We start from the raw sequence: 17921 nt of genomic DNA on the forward strand, positions 1-17921 counted from the left end.
TCGCTCCGCCTCCCGAGTGCTGGGACTAAAGGCCTGTGACGTTACTGCCCAGCACATTAAGGGTAGAAGCTGTCCCGAGTCTGTTTTTGATTGCTGGTGGGAGGTGCCCGGCCCGTCGTAAGTAAATCGTCGTAGGCCATCTTCCTGGGCAGTGGGGTGGATTTGGTTGTTTCTCTTTCCCAGAAGTTGCTGGGAGTCAGAGTGGTTAAATAACTTGCCTAGAGTAACACTGGCAAAGATGGATCTTATATCTGCCATGCTCCAAATTCTAAGATTTCCCCCACCTCACCTCACTGCCTGGCACTAAGTAGACCCAAACCCCCTTACCCAAGTTTCTCACTGGCTGGATGAGGCTGGGGGATGACTCTCTGCAAAGGCAACAGATATAGAACCCACTCCTTGGTAGTGTGGATATCGGTGCCAGCTCAGACATCTCCTGTAGAGAAAGGCTTCCTCAGCACCTCCCCCCTTCCTCTCTGCTCAGGAAACTCTGAGGCTGAGAAGCCCGAAAGGCCCCACTCCTGCCATGTGGAGCCTACCCAGACCTCCCTGGGCACTGTCGTTCCCTTAGCAGGATCCAAGCCTAGGCAGCGTGTCCTCCCGTCCTTGCCATTGCCTCCTCTACCCTGCTGGGCGCACGCGCTGCAGCCCTGGCACCTTCTGCCGGGGTCCTGATCCGAGCCAGTTGTCGAGCGATTTAATTTGGTGAATTTACCACTGCGTCCCAGAGTTTATATTGGCACTTAACAGCAGTGATATGTGTCTCCCTCGCCAAGAACTGACTATTTTCCCCAACCAAGATGGAACACCACGCACAAAAAAATAGGTTTGTGAGCTAATCTGCTGCCCTGACAAGTGTCATTCACAGAGTCGCTGCTACGGAGCGCACTCAGAATTAAATGAGGTTGGGGTTGTCTGGCCTGGACCACAGGTGCCTTTTCCCTCTCGTTTAACGAGAGTCTGGGATGAGGCACCCTTCCCTGCAGCCTTGGGCACTTTCAAATCATGCCATCAGTATTCATGACAGAGCCTTCTTGGAAAAAAAAGTGATTTGGGGCTGGCTGGAGGTCTCTCCCGTCGTCTCCTGCCTCTTTTCGACCCTCCTCTGTTCCCTGTTTTCTCTGTCTTTACTCTTACAGTGTATAGTTCTGCACACTTGTGTAATTAATTTCACAGGCCCAAGTGGATGCCCCCACCAGCTTACAAAGGAAAACATGTTTCTCCTGCTGCCCCATGCCATTTTTGAGTTAGAACTTTATTGCTGGGTTTAGTAAGTCAAGGTATCCATAGGAATGGAAGCAAGATCTGCCCTTTACACGTTGGTATGAAAGGGTTTCTTTTGTTTGTTTGTTTGTTTTGCAGTACGGCCCAGAACTAATCTGTAAGATTTATTTTGAGATGATCTCACCACGTTAACCAGGCAGGCCTTGAACTCCCAAATTAGCTCAGGCAGATCTTACACTTGGTTTCCTTCTCCCTCAGCTGCCTGAGATTGCAAGTTTGTACATCCTGGGAACCTGTTTGCAATTTGGGAAGCAGCAGCTTTGCTGTCCCCTGATCTCCTGACCTGTGTGTAAATCAGAAGCGCCTTCCCATGAGCTATGGAGCTGGAGGGTGGCTTTCTGGGTTAGCGGGCACTTGCTTTACCTGAGGACTTGAATTTGAATCCAGGCCTACCTACATGCTCTGGGTGGGGATGGCAGTGTTGACGGGGATCCTGAGAGCCTGATGGCCCTCCAGACAGCCTGGTGGAACCAGGAGCTTTTAGGTCAGACAGAAACCCTGCTTCATGGCAACAAGGCAAAGATGACTGATCCCGGGAGGAGAAAGACTTCCAGTGTGCGAGCACATGGGCTCATGCCCCCACATGCCCATGGACACACAGCACATACAAATGGGGTAGGGAGATAGCTCTCAGTAAGGTCTCTGCTGCATAAGCATAAGGAGCAGAGTTCGGAGCCCTGAAAACTCACATGAACACTGGGCATAAGGATGCTTGCCCATAACCCTGGCTGGGGGGTGGGACGACAGAGGTCTCTGATGATCACTGGCCAGTCAGCCAAATCGATAAGCTTCATATTCACCAGGGGACTCGTCTCAGAAATAAAGATAGAGGGCAATCAAGGAAAGACAGTCAGCATCAACCTCTGACACACACACACACAATTGTATGCACACATGCCCCACGTACACACACGTACACACTCACACACCCTTCATATCTTGGAATCCGGGCTCGGGGAGGTAGAATCCTGAACCTTTTCTCTTTTCGATGGAAAGTTCTACATTCTTTTAAATAAAACGACCTCTGCTTGGTTTGGCTTCAGTTAGGAAACATAGGGCGGAGTCAGGCATGTGTGGGCATCTGAGTTTTACAGACCTGGCTAAACATGCAGGTGCCTGTAGCCACCACAAGCCAGGTAGTAGGTGTGGGGGTGCTTTTACGAGCTGCTTCCCCAGAGGAGACTGGGACAGGATCACTAGAACATGGGTTCAGGGACAGTGTGTCCATCCTCTGCTGAGTTCTTGGACTAGGGCTATCTATCCACACTTGGGTTAGAGCAGCCATAATGAAAAAGCTAACTTGTAACTAAATCCTCCCAGTATCCTTGCAGCTCACAGTTGCCACCTGACTTGTGAAGGTCTCTCTTCGAGTTTCAAGGTCAGATGTTGAAAGGAAAGACGCTGAGAGGAAAGGAAAGCACCTTTCCAGCCAAGAAACTGGCTCGCTTCTGGCAAACACCGGCCACGTAGCTTACTGTCAGTCTTGGGGACTCAGCCTTGTGCGGTTCCTTGAAGCTAGATGGAGAATCTGCCGGCGCTGTTTCTGCTGTCTGCTTCCCATCCCCAGCCTCAGCCCCCAGAGGTGGCTGCAGAGACGCAGGTGTGAGCTGGCTTGCCTGGTCCCTCTCCCCTCCTGATTAAGTGGTGTGAGGGAATAAGGGAGGCCGAGTCGGCTCACACCGATCTCCGCCTTGCCTGTGCACCAGCCACTTGTAATTCCCCACAGCCCCGGCCGGCTCTGCAAAGCAGAAAGAAATATGACCAGGCAAGTTGAGAAAATAAATTAAACTAAGTGTCAACTTTTCTTGTTTCTCTCCTCGTTATTAAGAGATGGAATGGGGATCGTTTATCAAGCAGGGGGAGAAATTAATTGACACGGCTTTAATATCATGATGTCTGGCATGTCTGGTCACATTCCCTCATTTTTGGGGAAAGGCATTTTATTATAGTCTACAGCAACCAGCTGCCAACTACCGGTGTAAATGAGGAAGCAGGTGCGTGAAGGATGCCACATTGGAGACACCCTGACACCACCCTGAAGGGGACATGCCAGGGAGGAAGAGGGACATAAAGAAGAGAGAGAAGCTGTCTGCAGGCCTCTCCAATTCATCACAAGCCTGATTGGAGAGCTTAGGGAGTTGGAGTGGGGGTGATGGCCACCCTCTGCCACTGACGCACCCCTGGACTACAAGTCTTTATTCTGAGCTTCATTGAGCCCAGAGGCCCAGTCCTGTGCCCAGTGTGGGCCAGGGTGCCTGCTCTGTTCTTCGTTTTTAGTTAAGCTGGAGAAGTGAGTGCCTTCTTGTATGTCTCCCAGGACAGCTGACTCACTGGGGACCAGGCATCCCATAAGCAGCTCTCCACGGGAACTCAGCCTGCTCACTTGGGGAGGGTCTGTGGTTGGTAGTCTGGAACTAGCCTGTACTCACCGCAGGGTAGGCTGACTGAGGAGACACTGGAGTTCTTTTCCTATATGAAAGGTCCCTTGGAGAACTAAGCGGACTGAAGCGTCACTGTTCCTCTCCAGTGCCTTTCTGGCCGAGAAAATCAGGATCAGAAAGCATAGAAGAAAAGCAAGCGTGGAGCTGCCATGCCTTTCCTGTGCTTTCCCTTTGCTTTTCTTCTCTTGGCTGTTCAGAATGTGGGGCTCTTACCCAGTTTGCAGAACAGGGTTGGAGGGGTCCACCAGGAGGGAAGCGCCGTGCAGTGGCCACAGGGTCCTGCCTTGGTCCTAGTCCCCATCTGTAGAGGGGGAAGGAGCCTTCCTCCTTTCCCAGGTATAGTACAGACTGCCAGGAGCAGGGCTGTCCAGCAAGCGTAGGGAGGCTTATCCCTGGTTTTGTGTGTTAGAATTTTTGGTGTTCATGGGGACCAAGCCCAAGACCTTGAATATAACTGAGAAGCACTAAGCCGTATCCCCAGCCCCAAGATTATTATATAGATTGCAGATTGACCTTGATGTAAGCCATGAGCTGTAACCAAAGGAGTCCTGTCCCTGACTGGTGGGAAATGACTTTACTGCTCTAACAATGTATGTGTTATAGCCTCTGAGGGTGAAAACGGACCCAGCACCTAATGCCCAGGACACCCTGATGGCCTTCTCGGGCTGAATTTCATTAAGGCTATCGCTCGGTGAGCAAGCACCCTGTGTGACAGTCAGTAACCAGAAATACATTGTTTCGTTTGGAACAGCAGCTCAGTGCCCCCATCCCCCACCACCTGTCCCCCAGAACCAACCAGTCTTCTAAAGTCCTTCCCCGGCAAATCCAGGGCACACGAAGTTCCTCCCAGCCCCGCTGAGCTGTTGTCTGTGTGTTTCCCCCTCAGGCCTTCTTCTTAGGGAACCACAAGACAGTTGTCATATACACCAAAACCCACGTAGTAGCCTAGAAGCATTGTGCCTGGGGCATAGAAGGTGTCCCTGGGCCATGTGGACATATGTGATAAGTATGTAGGGGTCCTCTCTGAGCTAGACACCCACCAAAATCCCATGTTTGAACATGCATCCGAGGCAGGCATTGGTCTCCTGAAGTATGGGTTGAGAAAGCTGAGCGGGAACTGGGCAGAGCGGCTGAGCGTAGTGACCATGGAGACCGTCCTGCCGTCCACCAGGTTGCCCGGGGAAGCAGGTATGGGAAGGTCTTTTTCAATCGGGGAAAATTCTCACCACACCCATACCTAAGAGGTTCACGTTTGTGCTTGGGGGCAACCCTCAGAGGTTGGCACTTTCCCCCGCCCCTGGGGGGTCCCATAAGTTCTGAATATTCTTGTATGTGTATACCTTAAATTTTTTCCCAGAACACACACAATTAATTAGACAGTCTGGGGGAGGAGGCAGTTTCCTCCTGTAATTTTTTTTTTTTCTCCATAGCCACAGACATTAAGTCATGCCTTTTGTCAGTTTCTATGGGCAGCCCATTCGTGATTGCCTCTTAGCGACTGTTGGCCTCTAGGATAAGAGAAGAAACGTATTTTGAGGCTAGGTGAAGGCTGTTCCCATCTCCTCCCTAATGTCTCCCACTGCCGCCCCCCCCCAATACTCTGTAAGTGCTTTGGTGACCATGTTTAGAACGGGTCATTTTAATTTTGAGGTATCATGTTTTCATATTTCCATTCTCTCCGTCTGCCTTTTAACAGCCCTGCATTATTCCGATGAATATTCAGTTTTGCTTGTTCGAACAAAAGAGGGAGAAAAGGTTTGACTGTTAAATGCTTCTCTCTTAAGTGGAGTTTTACTTGTTAGTTTCCAATAATAGCTTCATTCAAGAGAATGCTCCAGTTTCGATAAATGCAGTCAGCCCCCCTGCTTACCCTACTTACACCCGTACTGAAAGCCCTTTGTCTGGGGTGAACCCTCTTGCCGCCTTCTTTGTCCTAGTTCTGTGGGCTCCTGGAGCCCCTTGGAAGTTAGGGTGCACTTAAGGCTTTCAGAGGTGACACTCTGCCGTTGTCGCGCGAGCTGCATTCTTCTCTGCTATTAACGGTGGCTGGAGTACGTTTAAACACCCAGGCAGGAGGCGGGTGTCGCTTCCCTCAGCACCAAGGGTGTTGAGACAGAGCAGGGTTGCTGCCAGGGCCTCCCTCCCAGGGCCGTGGTGGAGTACAGGCTCTTGTGGACTCAAAAAACCAGTCAGAAACCATGCCCTGGTGGAAGACCGGGCTCACAAAACCGTTTTTCTCATTGGAGAGAAAGGCGAAGAGGGAGGCGCTCCACGCGGAGTGGGAGCGGAGTCGGGGTGGAGTGGGGGCGGGGTGGGGCAGAGTTCATTGCTTTGCCCCTTTTGCACATGGGTGGAGACCAGAGGTTGATAATTCTATTCTTTCTCTCTCCACCTTATTGGTCTGTCTATCTATCTATCTATCTGTCCATCCTCTCTCAGTGAACATGGCTGCTCACTAGCTACAGTGACTGGCTACCTGTCTCTGCCCCCTTAGCACACCAGTGCACAATGCTGAGCCCAGGTTTTATGAGAGCTGGACAGCCCAACTCACTTTACAACCCCAGCGACCACCCCAGCCCTTTGGCCTGTGCCTTTCAATGAGGATAGTATGTTTCTCCTGTCTATCTGTGTGCCTCAGTCTGTTGGGCCTTCATGAGATACCATTTCCGGTTTTCCTTTGGGAAAACGAAGGGTGACTGTTCTTTCCTTCCTGCCTCCCTGGAATGTATCTGTGTTCAGACCATTGGTTCCCAACTTGCGGGACACGACAAGGGTCATACATCATCATGGCTCACAACAGTAGCAAAGTTACAGTTAGGAAGTAGCAACAAAATGATCATGGTTGGGGTCGCCACAGCATGGGGAACTGTGTTAAAGGGTTGCAGCATTGCGAAAGTTGGGAGCCACTGGCATAGACAGAAGAAAGCGGAGGTTTCTGGGAAGGGCTGCTGTTTAGTGGGTATCGGCTTAAGATTGGGCTGATGAACAGGTTCCAGAGGTATGTGGCGTGAAAACGGCTTCACAGCTGTGTCCTTCATGCCGCTGGGCTTTGCACCTTAAAAATGCTTAAGATGAGAAGCTTTGTGTTATATATATTTTACCACCATAATTTTTTTTTACTTAAAAAAAAAAACAACTATAATGCCCAAAGGGGGTTTCCCCACTCCCCACTCATCCCTCTCAAATTCCTAATCCCATTATTTCTGTCCTTCACTTGTCTGTTTAATTTACTTGGGGAGGAGGAAGCTGTTCCCAGTGAGTTACTAATTCATTGGAAATGATAATGCACCTGTGAGATAAAAATGATTATATGTTGAGGAATAACACTTATTGATAATTAAGTGTTTCATTGCTTCTTTGCTTCCCCAAATGGAATAAATAAATATTTTAGACATAATCAAGTTTGTTTTCTCTATTCAGGCCAAACAGACAAGGATGTTGAAGAGACATGGATGCTTAAAGTGCTGCAAATGAGCCTTGACACCACTGAATTGTGACATCCATGGTGTTAGAGGCTTCAAATCCAGGCTGTCTTCCTTTAGCCATAAAAACATTTTTTTTTAAGGATTTGTTTATTTTTATTTTATGCATTACAAATGTTTTATATGCCACTTGTATGCAATGCCCACAGAATACAGAAAAGAGCTCCAGGTCTCCTGGAACTGGAGTTACAAATGATTGTGAGCTGTCATGTGGGTGCTGGGGATTGTGAGCTGTCATGTGGGTGCTGGGAATTGGACCCAGGTCCTCTGGAAGAGCAACCAGTTCTCTTAACGACCGGGCCATCTCTTCGGACCCAGAAAAATCATGGCCATTTTGAGTCCTGTCGGGTTAGGAAAGAAGGACCGTCAAGGAAAGCTTAGAGTCAGAATCCAAAATTATGCCAAAAGCCCACTGGCTCCCTTACAGCCGCCTGCACTTTAATCCCTGCTTCATAACTGGCCACCTTCTGCCTGTCTCCGCTTGGTGATCTGACACAGGTCTCAGTAATAACAACCCAGAGTTGCAACAGTGACTCCATGGTGGACCAAGGAATTTAAGTAGCTCCAGGTGCAGCTTGAGTGGCAAGGCTCCACCCTTGCCTCTGTTCTGTCGTCAAGTAGGAACACACTGGGCTACTAGGGCCCTCCAAATCTTTGGCTGTCCTCCGCCTCCTGGAGTGTCACTTGCTTTGCCTTCTTCCCCAAGAGCTTGCATGGGTTTTGCTCATCCACACACATTCTCAAGCCTCCTGTGCAGGGCACTGTGATTGGCCAGGTGCATGGTCCTATTCTGCAGGGACAGCAGAAGCCCTCGCTGTACAAGTGTCTGGTGACTGCCGTGACGAAAGACCACAAGCTTAGAGGCTGAGAACAGCAGCAGTCGGTTCTCTCACTGTGTGGCTGCACTCCCTCCCCTGTGGGAGATGACAGTTTCATGTGGTGGTTGGTTGTGGCTATATCACTTGTACCATGCCTGCCTTTGCCCTCCCATGGCCTTTTCTCTGTATCTCTCTCCATATCCCACCTCTTATGAGGACACCAGCTGTTCTACTAGGAGTGTTCCCTAAACCTGAAAACACTTAACCACCCTTGCAAAACCACTTTTTTTTTCCAGGGTGTGGGGTATAGGTATATTTTTGGAGGGTAACTATTCAAGGCCCTACAGTCACTCTAATTAGCAATGAGGTAAAACAAAACAGCAAAAACCCTAGCTCACTTAGGCATGCTTTATTAGCAAGATGCACTGAGGTGGGCCCAGATGTGACCCACAGGCTGGAAGCAAGTGACATGAGGTAGGGGCAAGGTCTGCCCTGGCAAGAGGCTGTCTCTGAGGGGTCCTTGACTCAATGAGAGAGAGAGAGGAGAGAGAGAGAGAGAGATCCTGTTGGCCTCCTTACCAGCCATGCAGGGGGACAGTTAGTGTGGAAGGAAAGGCCAGATCAGTCGAGAGCCACACACTGAGTCGAGTGGAGTAGTGAAATGCTCAGACCCTGAAGCACGGAACAAGTCCATCCCGTCATTCTCTCAGCACGTGGTGTTCTAGAGGTGCTGTTTCATCCCAGGGACCCACTGAGAAACAAGGTCCCAGCCCTACAGTAGTTCAGAACATGCCTGGCTTAAAGTCGGCACTGGCCTCTCCCTTCTGTGTTCCTCCTGTACTTGCCCACCCTGGTGAGCCTCGTGAAGGCCTCTGCGCCTTCATCCCTTCTTGTAGAGTCTGGTAGACTCTGAGTTCTTAGACTAGTGAGCAGCAAAAAGAGGATTAACTGTTGAGGTCTGTGCTTATGCTGCAGGATGGGGCTCATGGGAAACTTGACTTGATAGTTTGAAGGCTTCTCCCAACCCTGAAAAGAGGGCGGTGAGCCAGCGTGCACGGGAAAATGACAGGGGTTTAAAGAAGGCAAGAATCAAACACTCGAGCCCAAAGAAGGATGCTGGGATACTGCTGCTGGATATGGCTGTCCTCCGCTTTGCAGTGGCGAAAGGGCTAAGGAAAAGGGGACACCCAAAGAGGACCCAGAAAGCTCTATAAGTTCTCTCTAGGGACATCACTTGGGAAGTAGGAGCCTGGTGAGAGGGGCTCTGGTTGAGCATCCGTTTAATTCATGTGTGGTGTCTGCTTCAGGCTTACGTTACTGAGGATCCAGCTTTTAACGGGTGATGCTGGGAAAACTTCCCAGTTTGAGCCCCTTCGCAGACTATTGTGTCCTCTTTAGTGTACATCAGACACCTGGTTCACGTGCGGATAATGGACTAGGTTGTGTGTGCCAGCTGGGAACATCAGTTCAAGATTTGGTACATGGTAACCAGTGGCACAGCCTGGAGATCATGACTGCATTTGTGAGGTAGCCCTGGTTCTCTGTCTTACTGGAGATTGTTTGAGAGCAAGGCACGACCTTCATTTTCCTAAAGAATCTCCTAGAACCTGCTGTGGGAACTATGATGTAAAAGCTCTGTGTGTCGGCTCTGTGTCCCTGGTCGTCCTTGGAAAGTGATAGTAGAGGTGCCTTTATGAACCAGAAGGGACGTGAGAGATTGTCTTCCTACCTTGGGTGGTGGAATCCCAAAACTGACTCGGAAGCCGGAAAAGGCTACGTCTGTCTCTTATCTGTTGTTAGGCAGCACTGATAATCGTATTGTACAAGCAGCCTGTCGGATTTTGCCTTCCCGTGCTTTGCATTCCGCCCGCTCACATCTTTAGGGGAAAGAGTGTCTTATTTGGGGCTGCTGTCAGAAGATGTCATAGCTTGTAAACAAGTCACTTACCGTTCTAGAAGCGAGAAGTCAGGATCGGGTGCCAGCATGGTTGCCCTGGTAAGGGTCCCTCTACAGGCTTGCAGAAGGACACCTAACATGGCCAGGAGAGAGGGATAAAAGCAAGCTATCCTACCATTTCTATAAGGATACTGGTCCTACTCTGAAGGGTTTCATCTTAATGACCAATTTCAGCTCCCAAAGCAACACACACACACACACACCAGTGTACAGCAGAGCTCCAGGAGAGCTGATCTGGGGGTCTGTTTGTACGACCTTTACTTCCAGATGCAAAGTGTGAAGTCCAGAGAACAGAGGCAGGTCTCTTGGTGATACCCAGGCAAGACTGTAACCAGGCCCCTGACTCACGGGTGCCTCTCCATCTCTGCCCAGGTCCCATCAGCGTCAACACAACAGCCGTGCTCAGTGCAAGGTGGTAGACCCACCCTGAGTGAGCCCATGTGGTACCCAGGTGCTTACCGAGTTAGGGTCACAGATGGGGACTCGCACTGGAACGCTGTCGGGGGTGGAGAGAGAAGAAAGGAAGGGGCAGAAGGGTGGTGAGAGGCACGCAGGATGCTGAGCGGCAGTCGCCTGCCAAAATTCTTTAGTGCGGCTTGTCTAGTAAAGCCGGTCTCCAGCCGAGTAAATACAGTGGATAGCTGACGGGCTGACAGCAGGCATCAGACAGTCTTAAACTGCCCCAAATCCACAGCGTGTTTGAAGCGGCAGTAGCAAAGGGATACCCGCACAGAACAGAGGCCTGCAACTTTTAATAGTTCCTTCCAGGCCTCAGGATGTCCTGATGAGGTATTAGAGGAAGTCATTCAGGAAGAAAAGGACCAATAACCGCCTCCATGTGGAGGCCGACCCGAGGGCTAGCCATCGAAGCTGACAGAAAGGGCCGGCACGGGCCCCGCAGTGATCCAAGAGGCTCTCTGTAGCCCACAAGCCTGCTTCCACACAGAGCCAGCAGGCTCCGACCCTTGTAAATAACAGACAAGTAAATTTCTTGTTTGCTTCGGGGCAGATGTAAGCCACATGGTGCCTGGTGCATGTGGGTGGAATCCTGACTATCGCCTCAGTGTTGGAAGGGTGCTGGGTATAAATTGGAATCACAGACCACAGCGTTTCCCATTACCTTCCCCCACCAACACCCCGCTTGTCTGGATTCTGTCCTGACTGCAGGCCATCCTGCCCACCCTGTAGGAACCAAACTCATTCCTTCTCTGTGTTTCTCCTTCCTTCAGGGTTCGGCTTTGTCACTTTTGAGAATGAAGACGTTGTGGAGAAAGTCTGTGAGATCCATTTCCATGAAATCAATAATAAAATGGTAAGTCTAGAGGGATTGTCCAATGGGGGACAGTGGCCACAGTGTCTCGGTCATGCATCCAGGAGTCAGGGAGAAAGGTTTGAGGTCTAGGCAGAGTTCAGCCCTGTCAGTGGGAGCAGTTGTGAGAAACAAAATCCAATGAACAGTTTTAATGAAGGGCCTGTTGGAAGTAACAGTGTTTTTCAGTAATACCAGCACTGTGTTCAGGAGGTTGAGGCAGGAGGTATTACTGTAACTTCAAAGCCAGCCTGGTCTAAAGAGTGAATTCTAGGCCAGCCAGGAATACGTAGGGAAGCCCTACCTCAAAAAGTTAAAAATACTCCAGGCATGAGGATGCAGGCCTTTAATCCCAGCACTCAGGGAGGCAGAGGCAGGTGGATCTCTGGGTTTGAGGCCAGCGCGTGGTCTACAGAGTGAGTCCGGGACAGTCAGGGTGACACAGAGAAACCCTCTCTCAACCAAAGCCAGAAGTAGGCTGAGGAGATAGCTCAGACTGAAGTACTTGTTGGAGAGCCTGAAAACCCAAGTTTGATCTTCAGAAGCTCTTTAAGAAACACTGGGTGTGGTTGCGTGCTCTTATACTCCCAGCCGAGTTTAGGGGAGAGGGTTCTGAGGAAGAACACCAAAGATAGCCTTCCGGTTTGCACACATGTGCATGCCTACACACAGGCATCCCTACACATACACACAAAGCCAAAATGAATGAATAAAGATTAAAAAGCCAAAAAGTAAGTATTCAGGCTACCATACAGAGTTAAGACCCTACCTAAAAAACCAAACCAAAACAAAACAAAAAAAGAATTATCACTTTTTGGAACTATTTATATGACCATTGCAACCACTCTGTATTGTAGTGTAAGTGTCCATAGGCCATACCTATGTGAATTTCATGCAGCGGGTTCATGGAACCCTCTCTTCTTTCCTCCAACACAGAATCCAACATGCAGGGCAAAGCACTCCACATTTTGCTCTGTACTCAGTTCTCTCTATTTTAACCAGGCAAAGGGCATGCCATGCTGGATATGGTTCACAGGCTGGAGTTTGCAGGCCCTAATTTCATGGTTTTTGGTTTTGTGTGGTTTCATTTTGTTTTGTTTTTTGAGACAGGGTCTCACTGCCTAGAACTTACTCTGTAGACTCGATTGGCCTCAAACTCACAGAGATGCTGTTGCCCCTGCCTCTACCTCTGCCAGGTTTGAAGATATGTGCCACCATACCCATTTTCTGGCCCTGCTTTTGATGGAGGACCCTTGAGGATTTGCCGAACTGTTTATCTTTCTCCCCTCATAATCCGCCGCCGCCTCCTTCCGTTCCCATAGCTGCTCTTCCTGGAGGAGTGAGCCTGGGGGGGAGGGGAGTTTCCCACTCCTGGAATTCTGTAGAGCCAAGGAGACTGCCCACCGAAGTGGCCACCAGAGGGTGCCACGCCCTATGTGGTATCTGCCTGCTTTTTCTCTCATTTCACACAACTCTCAGTGTGAGTAGGGGGTGACAAATCCTTTCTTTGTTGGTTCCAGAAAAAGGAAAAAAAAAAAAAAGAGCTCAGCAGGTATTTCTGGACCCATGTGCAGGCCCCCAGAGCACAAACATTTTCGGTTGGCCAGCAAAACCTCCAGCCCCGAGAGAAGAGGGCAGGTGGGCAAATTTGGGCTTCGATCGCAGCTGTGACTTTGATATGTTCTTCCTTTTGTCAAAACATTCCTTGCTTCTGAAACATGCGTTCAGATATGCATTGTATATTGGTCTGATATGTGCTCACCGACTTTAGATTCAATAATAGAGCTGTTAGTGTGGATAAGATCAAAGCAGTCTGCTTAGCATGTGGTGCTGCAGGCTTGATTCAATATTTGACTTGCTAATTTTTTCCCAGGGCACTAAAATAATATTGTTCATATTGTTCCTAGCCATCATATTGCATGTGAAATGAGAACAGTCTTTTCTTTGCATAGTGTATTTGGAGGCATCTGCACGGGCATTAAAGTGGTAAGGGGGAGATAGGTGGAGAAGAACAGCATAAGGTCCCTTTGTGTACTCGTCCTTTAGATCTGTTGCCTTCCAGTTGGCACCTCCCTCCCCACCTTTCGTCGCTGCCTGCAGATGCCTTGTTCAGCCTCTCCAGAGCTTGTTGTTGCCAAGCTCCGAGAAAGGTTGCTGGGCACCAGGAAATGGAAGGGGCAGCATAGGGTGCAGGCGAGTGCCTTCCTGCAGTCCATCAGTTCCTGGGGAAAGTCACAGCACAGGCAAGAAATGACTCCCGGTGTTACTATTGGCAGCCTTTGAAATGGGCCTGTGATACAAGATGGGAAAGGCTTTATGGTCCTCTGTCTGGGTGGGGAAAACAAGGCCCAGGATTGGCCGCAGGGCTTCCCAGAGTGAAGGAGGATAGGTTTTGAGCTTCCCGGCTGCTCGGTGAGCTGCGTCCACTCTTGTCTGAGCTTGGGGTAAGAGGGTGAGTCCCCAGATAACCAATGGAGTGGGATAAGGACATGTTGAATGAAGGAGAACTTGTGGCTGTCCAGGAGCCAGAGATGCTGGCAGCCATTCCTCTTCCTCGGGCTTCTCCCATGTATCAGCATCGTTTTCCGTGTGGGTGGAACTGACTCCATGACCTTGGGCTGCCTCTGGTTTAAAATTCCTATTTTCCTTTAATCTGGGCCTGTGCTTGTTCTGTAGGCGATAAGCGAAATGGAAAGTGAACAGAGAAGGAGGAACCTGTGGGGACAGAGTAGTTCAGATCCCAGTCTTTGAGGTCCCAGGGGAGGAATCAGAGGTTCTGGGGAGCGGGGGACAGAGGTAGGTCCCTGAACCCCAGCAAACAGAGCTGATACTGCCACTTCCCTGGGTTGTTGAAGGCTGGGTGTACAAAGGGCTTCATACAGTGTTTGCCCCAAGGTGGGGTGGGATAGAAGTTTGGGCAGGAACTTTACACTTTCTGTTACAGGATGCAGCAGCTAACATTATAGAATATATACATTTTAGTTGCTAGCCACTTGCTTTTGGTGCATCTTGCCTAATTTGACAGCCACACCCTTTCTAGTGTAAACAAAATCAAACCACTCCCCCCTCCATTTTACAGATAGGCAAGGCAGAGATGAAGCAACCCGAGTTCAAGGCCACACGGTCAGCAAGCGGCAGTCCCAGAATTCAGGACCAGAAAGCTGTACACTTGTGCCCATGGTTGAGCCCATGATGCTGACCTTCCTCTCTAGACCAAAAAGGACTGTGATGATGGTCTTGTTGGCTTTTACAGCTTCCCATGGCCACTGAGCATCCTTTCCCCCTCAGCCCATGTGGTTTCTTGATCTCGTAATTGAAGGCCAGATTCCCAATTAGAGAAGAGGACCAAGTTTGGGCTTAGAGGATCCTGGTCAGCCATCAGTCCAGGCCCCTTCACTTGATCCTTGGGGCATGGTAGAGAGCTGGCACCGCTCAAGCTCAAGGCACAGCGCACAGAAGCCAAGACTCAGCCCCAGGCAGAACGAATGCAGATGTGCCTGTCAGTAAACACACAAACGCTTTCGTGGAGCAGCCCTCGTGATCCTCCTCTCTGGACACTCTGCAAGCTCCAGGGCGGGCGCAGCTAATAACGCCTCCCATGGCGCCATGCCCCTGATTGAAGCAGCCCCCTAGCAGCAGGGCTACTTGCTTGATTAGTCAGTCACCAGAGCCCAGCCAGCAAGCAGCCTCCTGATGTGCCAGGCAGCCAGAGGGAGGGAGGTGAGAATCGACACATAGCCAGCTTCTGGCACAGCCCTCATCCCAAAGCGAGACAGACGTTGGTACCTGATTGGGTAAGAGTGGAGGATGTAGTATGGAAGGTACCAGGGTAGAGCCTTCTCCTATACTTCATTCACGGAGAATTAGCGTTTCCAAGGTACCGTGCTGGTACTGTACGGGCACAGACAGGCCACTGCCCACCTGCCTTTCATGCAGCATGCTAACTGAGGACTGCCAGTTTTCCAAGGGGACCACAGGAGCTCAGTGGGGAGGAGGGACTGGTGTAATGGGCAGGCACAAGGGGAGAGCTGAAATTTGTTTTCTTTCTTTCTTCCTTCTTTCCTTCCTTCCTTCCTTCCTTCCTTCCTTCCTTTCTTTTTGTTGCATTTGTTGTTTTTGTTGTTCTGTTTTAACCTTTTGGAGTTTGAAAAAAAAAAATCACTTACCTATCTGTGCATGTGTAGGTGCAAGGGTGCCATGATGCATGTGTGGAGGTCAGAGGGCAACTGGAAGGAGTCAGTTCTTGCTTTCAAGTGGGTCCCAGGGATCGAACTTAGAATGCCAGACTTGGCACCAGGTACTTTAAGCCACCAAACCAGTACCACAGTGAGGGAAGAGGAGGAGGGAAAGAAAGACCTTAGTTTCTATGTCTAATGATTAGAGTTTAGAGCTCTTATTACTCTTCTAAGGCATTTGCCCTTACAGAAACCTGCTAAGCAACACATGGCTCATAGCCCCTGTCTTGGAATGAAAAGAAGCCTAGCAATAGCCACCCTCCGTGGCCAGCAGGTAGTCCCAGAGTGGGCCCCCTCCGGGAGGAGGTGAGGAATACAGAATCCCTGGACCTCCTGGCCCAGCACAGGACTCAGGCAGTGGTTTGTGTCCACATTAAAGATAAAGGAAGCCCCAGTGGAGGATGTCCACCAATGATGGCTACCGCCGGTGCTATGGTACCACCCGGTGACAGAGGGGAAGCATGTGGGAATGTGGAGCTGGGACAGGACACCTGACAAGGCTTGGTACACATCCTCTTGCCAGGCTAGTGCCCTCGGCATCACCTGCCAGTCTCTGTCTCGTCAGGAAACGATCGCTTAACCCTGGAAACTCCCAGAACCCAGGTCTCCTTCCCGAAGAAGCTCTGACCTTTCAGAAGCTCCTTTCCTTTCTGCTCTGACCACGCTATGAGGCACACCTATTGGAGGAAAGGGTTAGGCCCTCCTGTCACCAAGTCAGCCCCTGCTGGGTCATGGAGAGACACCGAGAGCTTCGGAATCTAAGACAGAAGCCCAGACCCACTACTGGTTATTGTGTGATTCCTCCACTCTGCTCTCAACCTGCACCTGCTTTGTCCCTCCAGCTCAGGTGAAACCCTGGTTCTGTTCCTGGTCCCAGAGACCTTGCCTACTCTTGTGGTCACATTTATAATCTGAAAGGCTGGCAGGAATCCAGCTCTCCTGAAAACACTGTGACAGCAGGTGACAGCAAGTGACCTCCCTTTGGCCTAAGCCAGGGGCCAAGCTTTCTGTAAAGGGCCAGATAGTAAATATTTGAGGCTTGAAGGACCATATGGTCTCTGTCACAGCTATTCAACACCACCATTGTAGCCAAACACAGCCCCAGACAGTATGCAAATGAGCAGGCGTGGCTGTGTTCAAATAAAACCTAATTTACAAAAACAGGATGCAGCCAGCTGGATTTGGCCTACTGACCATCATCATCTGCAACTGAGGCCTAAACTTGCTCAGAACAAGGCCAGCATGGGTGATGCTTGCCTCCAGGGCCCCGAGGAAAGGGTTTTAGCTGAATGTTCAACCAGGCTTACAATAGAATCGTGCTTTGTGAAGCGGAGAAGAGAAGGTGTCCTCAACAGACACTGGGGCTTGAGGGTAGGAGAGCCTGCATTCATAGGAGAGCAACAACCATGAGCAGGGGGAGAATGAAGCAAAGGTCAGAGGGCAGTGCTGTCCACCCCTCATGCCTCCCTGCCAGATGGCACCACAGACCCCCGTTTGCTGAGCATTCCACAGTCTGGTACTCTGCTATCTACCAGCTTCATGACCTTGAAAAAGTTAACATCTGGCTTGTCCTCTTTCTTAAGAAAAGGACATGGGGTTAACAACAAGTAAACAACATGGAGAGCACTGAGACAAAGGGTTATGCAGGGTTTGGAACAGAGCCAAGCTGTACCCTTCACTGTCGTAGGGATTGGCCTTTCTAATGTCATCATTATCATCATTCTCAGAGTCACGTTGCTTGAGCCAATATGAGACCCTCTGGGGAGACAGCTGCAGGATCAGGCAGGACTGGTTCCTGAGTCCCCATGGGCGTAGGTTCTTCTGGTGCCTGACTGGAGGTGGCACCCAGAGAGGAGAGGTATCCAGTCTCTAGAACAAGCAGCAGGGTCCTGTGATATGCTGCTGCTGCTACTTTTTTTTTTTTTTTAAGATTATATTGTGTGTGTGTGTGTGTGCATAAGTGCAATTGCCCACAGAAGCCAGAAGAGGGCGTTTGGATCCCTGAAGCTGGAGTTGCCGACAATGGGGAGCCTCGTGGTGTGAACAAATCTCAGATCCTCTGACAGAGAGCATTAAACCATCTCTCCAGCCCCATGATACAGGGTTCTCTAGGCTCCAGGAAAGCTGAATCAGACCCTTTGGCTGGATGGTTCTTTGACCAGGTTCCAGAGAGCTCACTTCCAGGACCAAAGCTTCCTGTGATCCACAGCCTATTCTCTTCAGCTCAGAGCATGCTTGGGGGACCAAGCCTTAGCGCAGAACGCTGAGGAAGAAGGCACGGCAGGGCAGCGAGAGAGCTGAGTTGGCCTCTCCAAATCAGGACCACGGTGCTGGGCCAAGTTGGCCCTGGAACCTCCCTGAGGCTGGGGTCAGCATCTGTGCTTTGCTTCTGGCA

General features: G+C 50.3%; 1 protein-coding gene across 9 annotated transcripts in view; it reads left to right on the forward strand.

The window, feature by feature from the left end:
* The window catches only part of Msi2 (musashi RNA binding protein 2), a 359282-nt gene that overhangs the window by 282138 nt on the left and 59223 nt on the right, over window positions 1-17921 (forward strand). For all 9 annotated transcript variants that reach the window (XR_009592847.1, XR_009592848.1, XM_021647888.2 and 6 more), the window contains exon 8: window positions 11212-11294. Coding sequence is in view for 7 of the 9 variants with exons in the window: in XM_021647888.2 (XP_021503563.1) it covers window positions 11212-11294 (83 nt within the window). In the remaining 2 variants the exon portion in view is untranslated. The remainder of the gene's footprint in view (window positions 1-11211; window positions 11295-17921) is intronic.

The sequence above is a fragment of the Meriones unguiculatus genome, chromosome 7 (genome assembly GCF_030254825.1).
Source record: "Meriones unguiculatus strain TT.TT164.6M chromosome 7, Bangor_MerUng_6.1, whole genome shotgun sequence".
NCBI classification, from domain to species: domain Eukaryota; kingdom Metazoa; phylum Chordata; class Mammalia; order Rodentia; family Muridae; genus Meriones; species Meriones unguiculatus.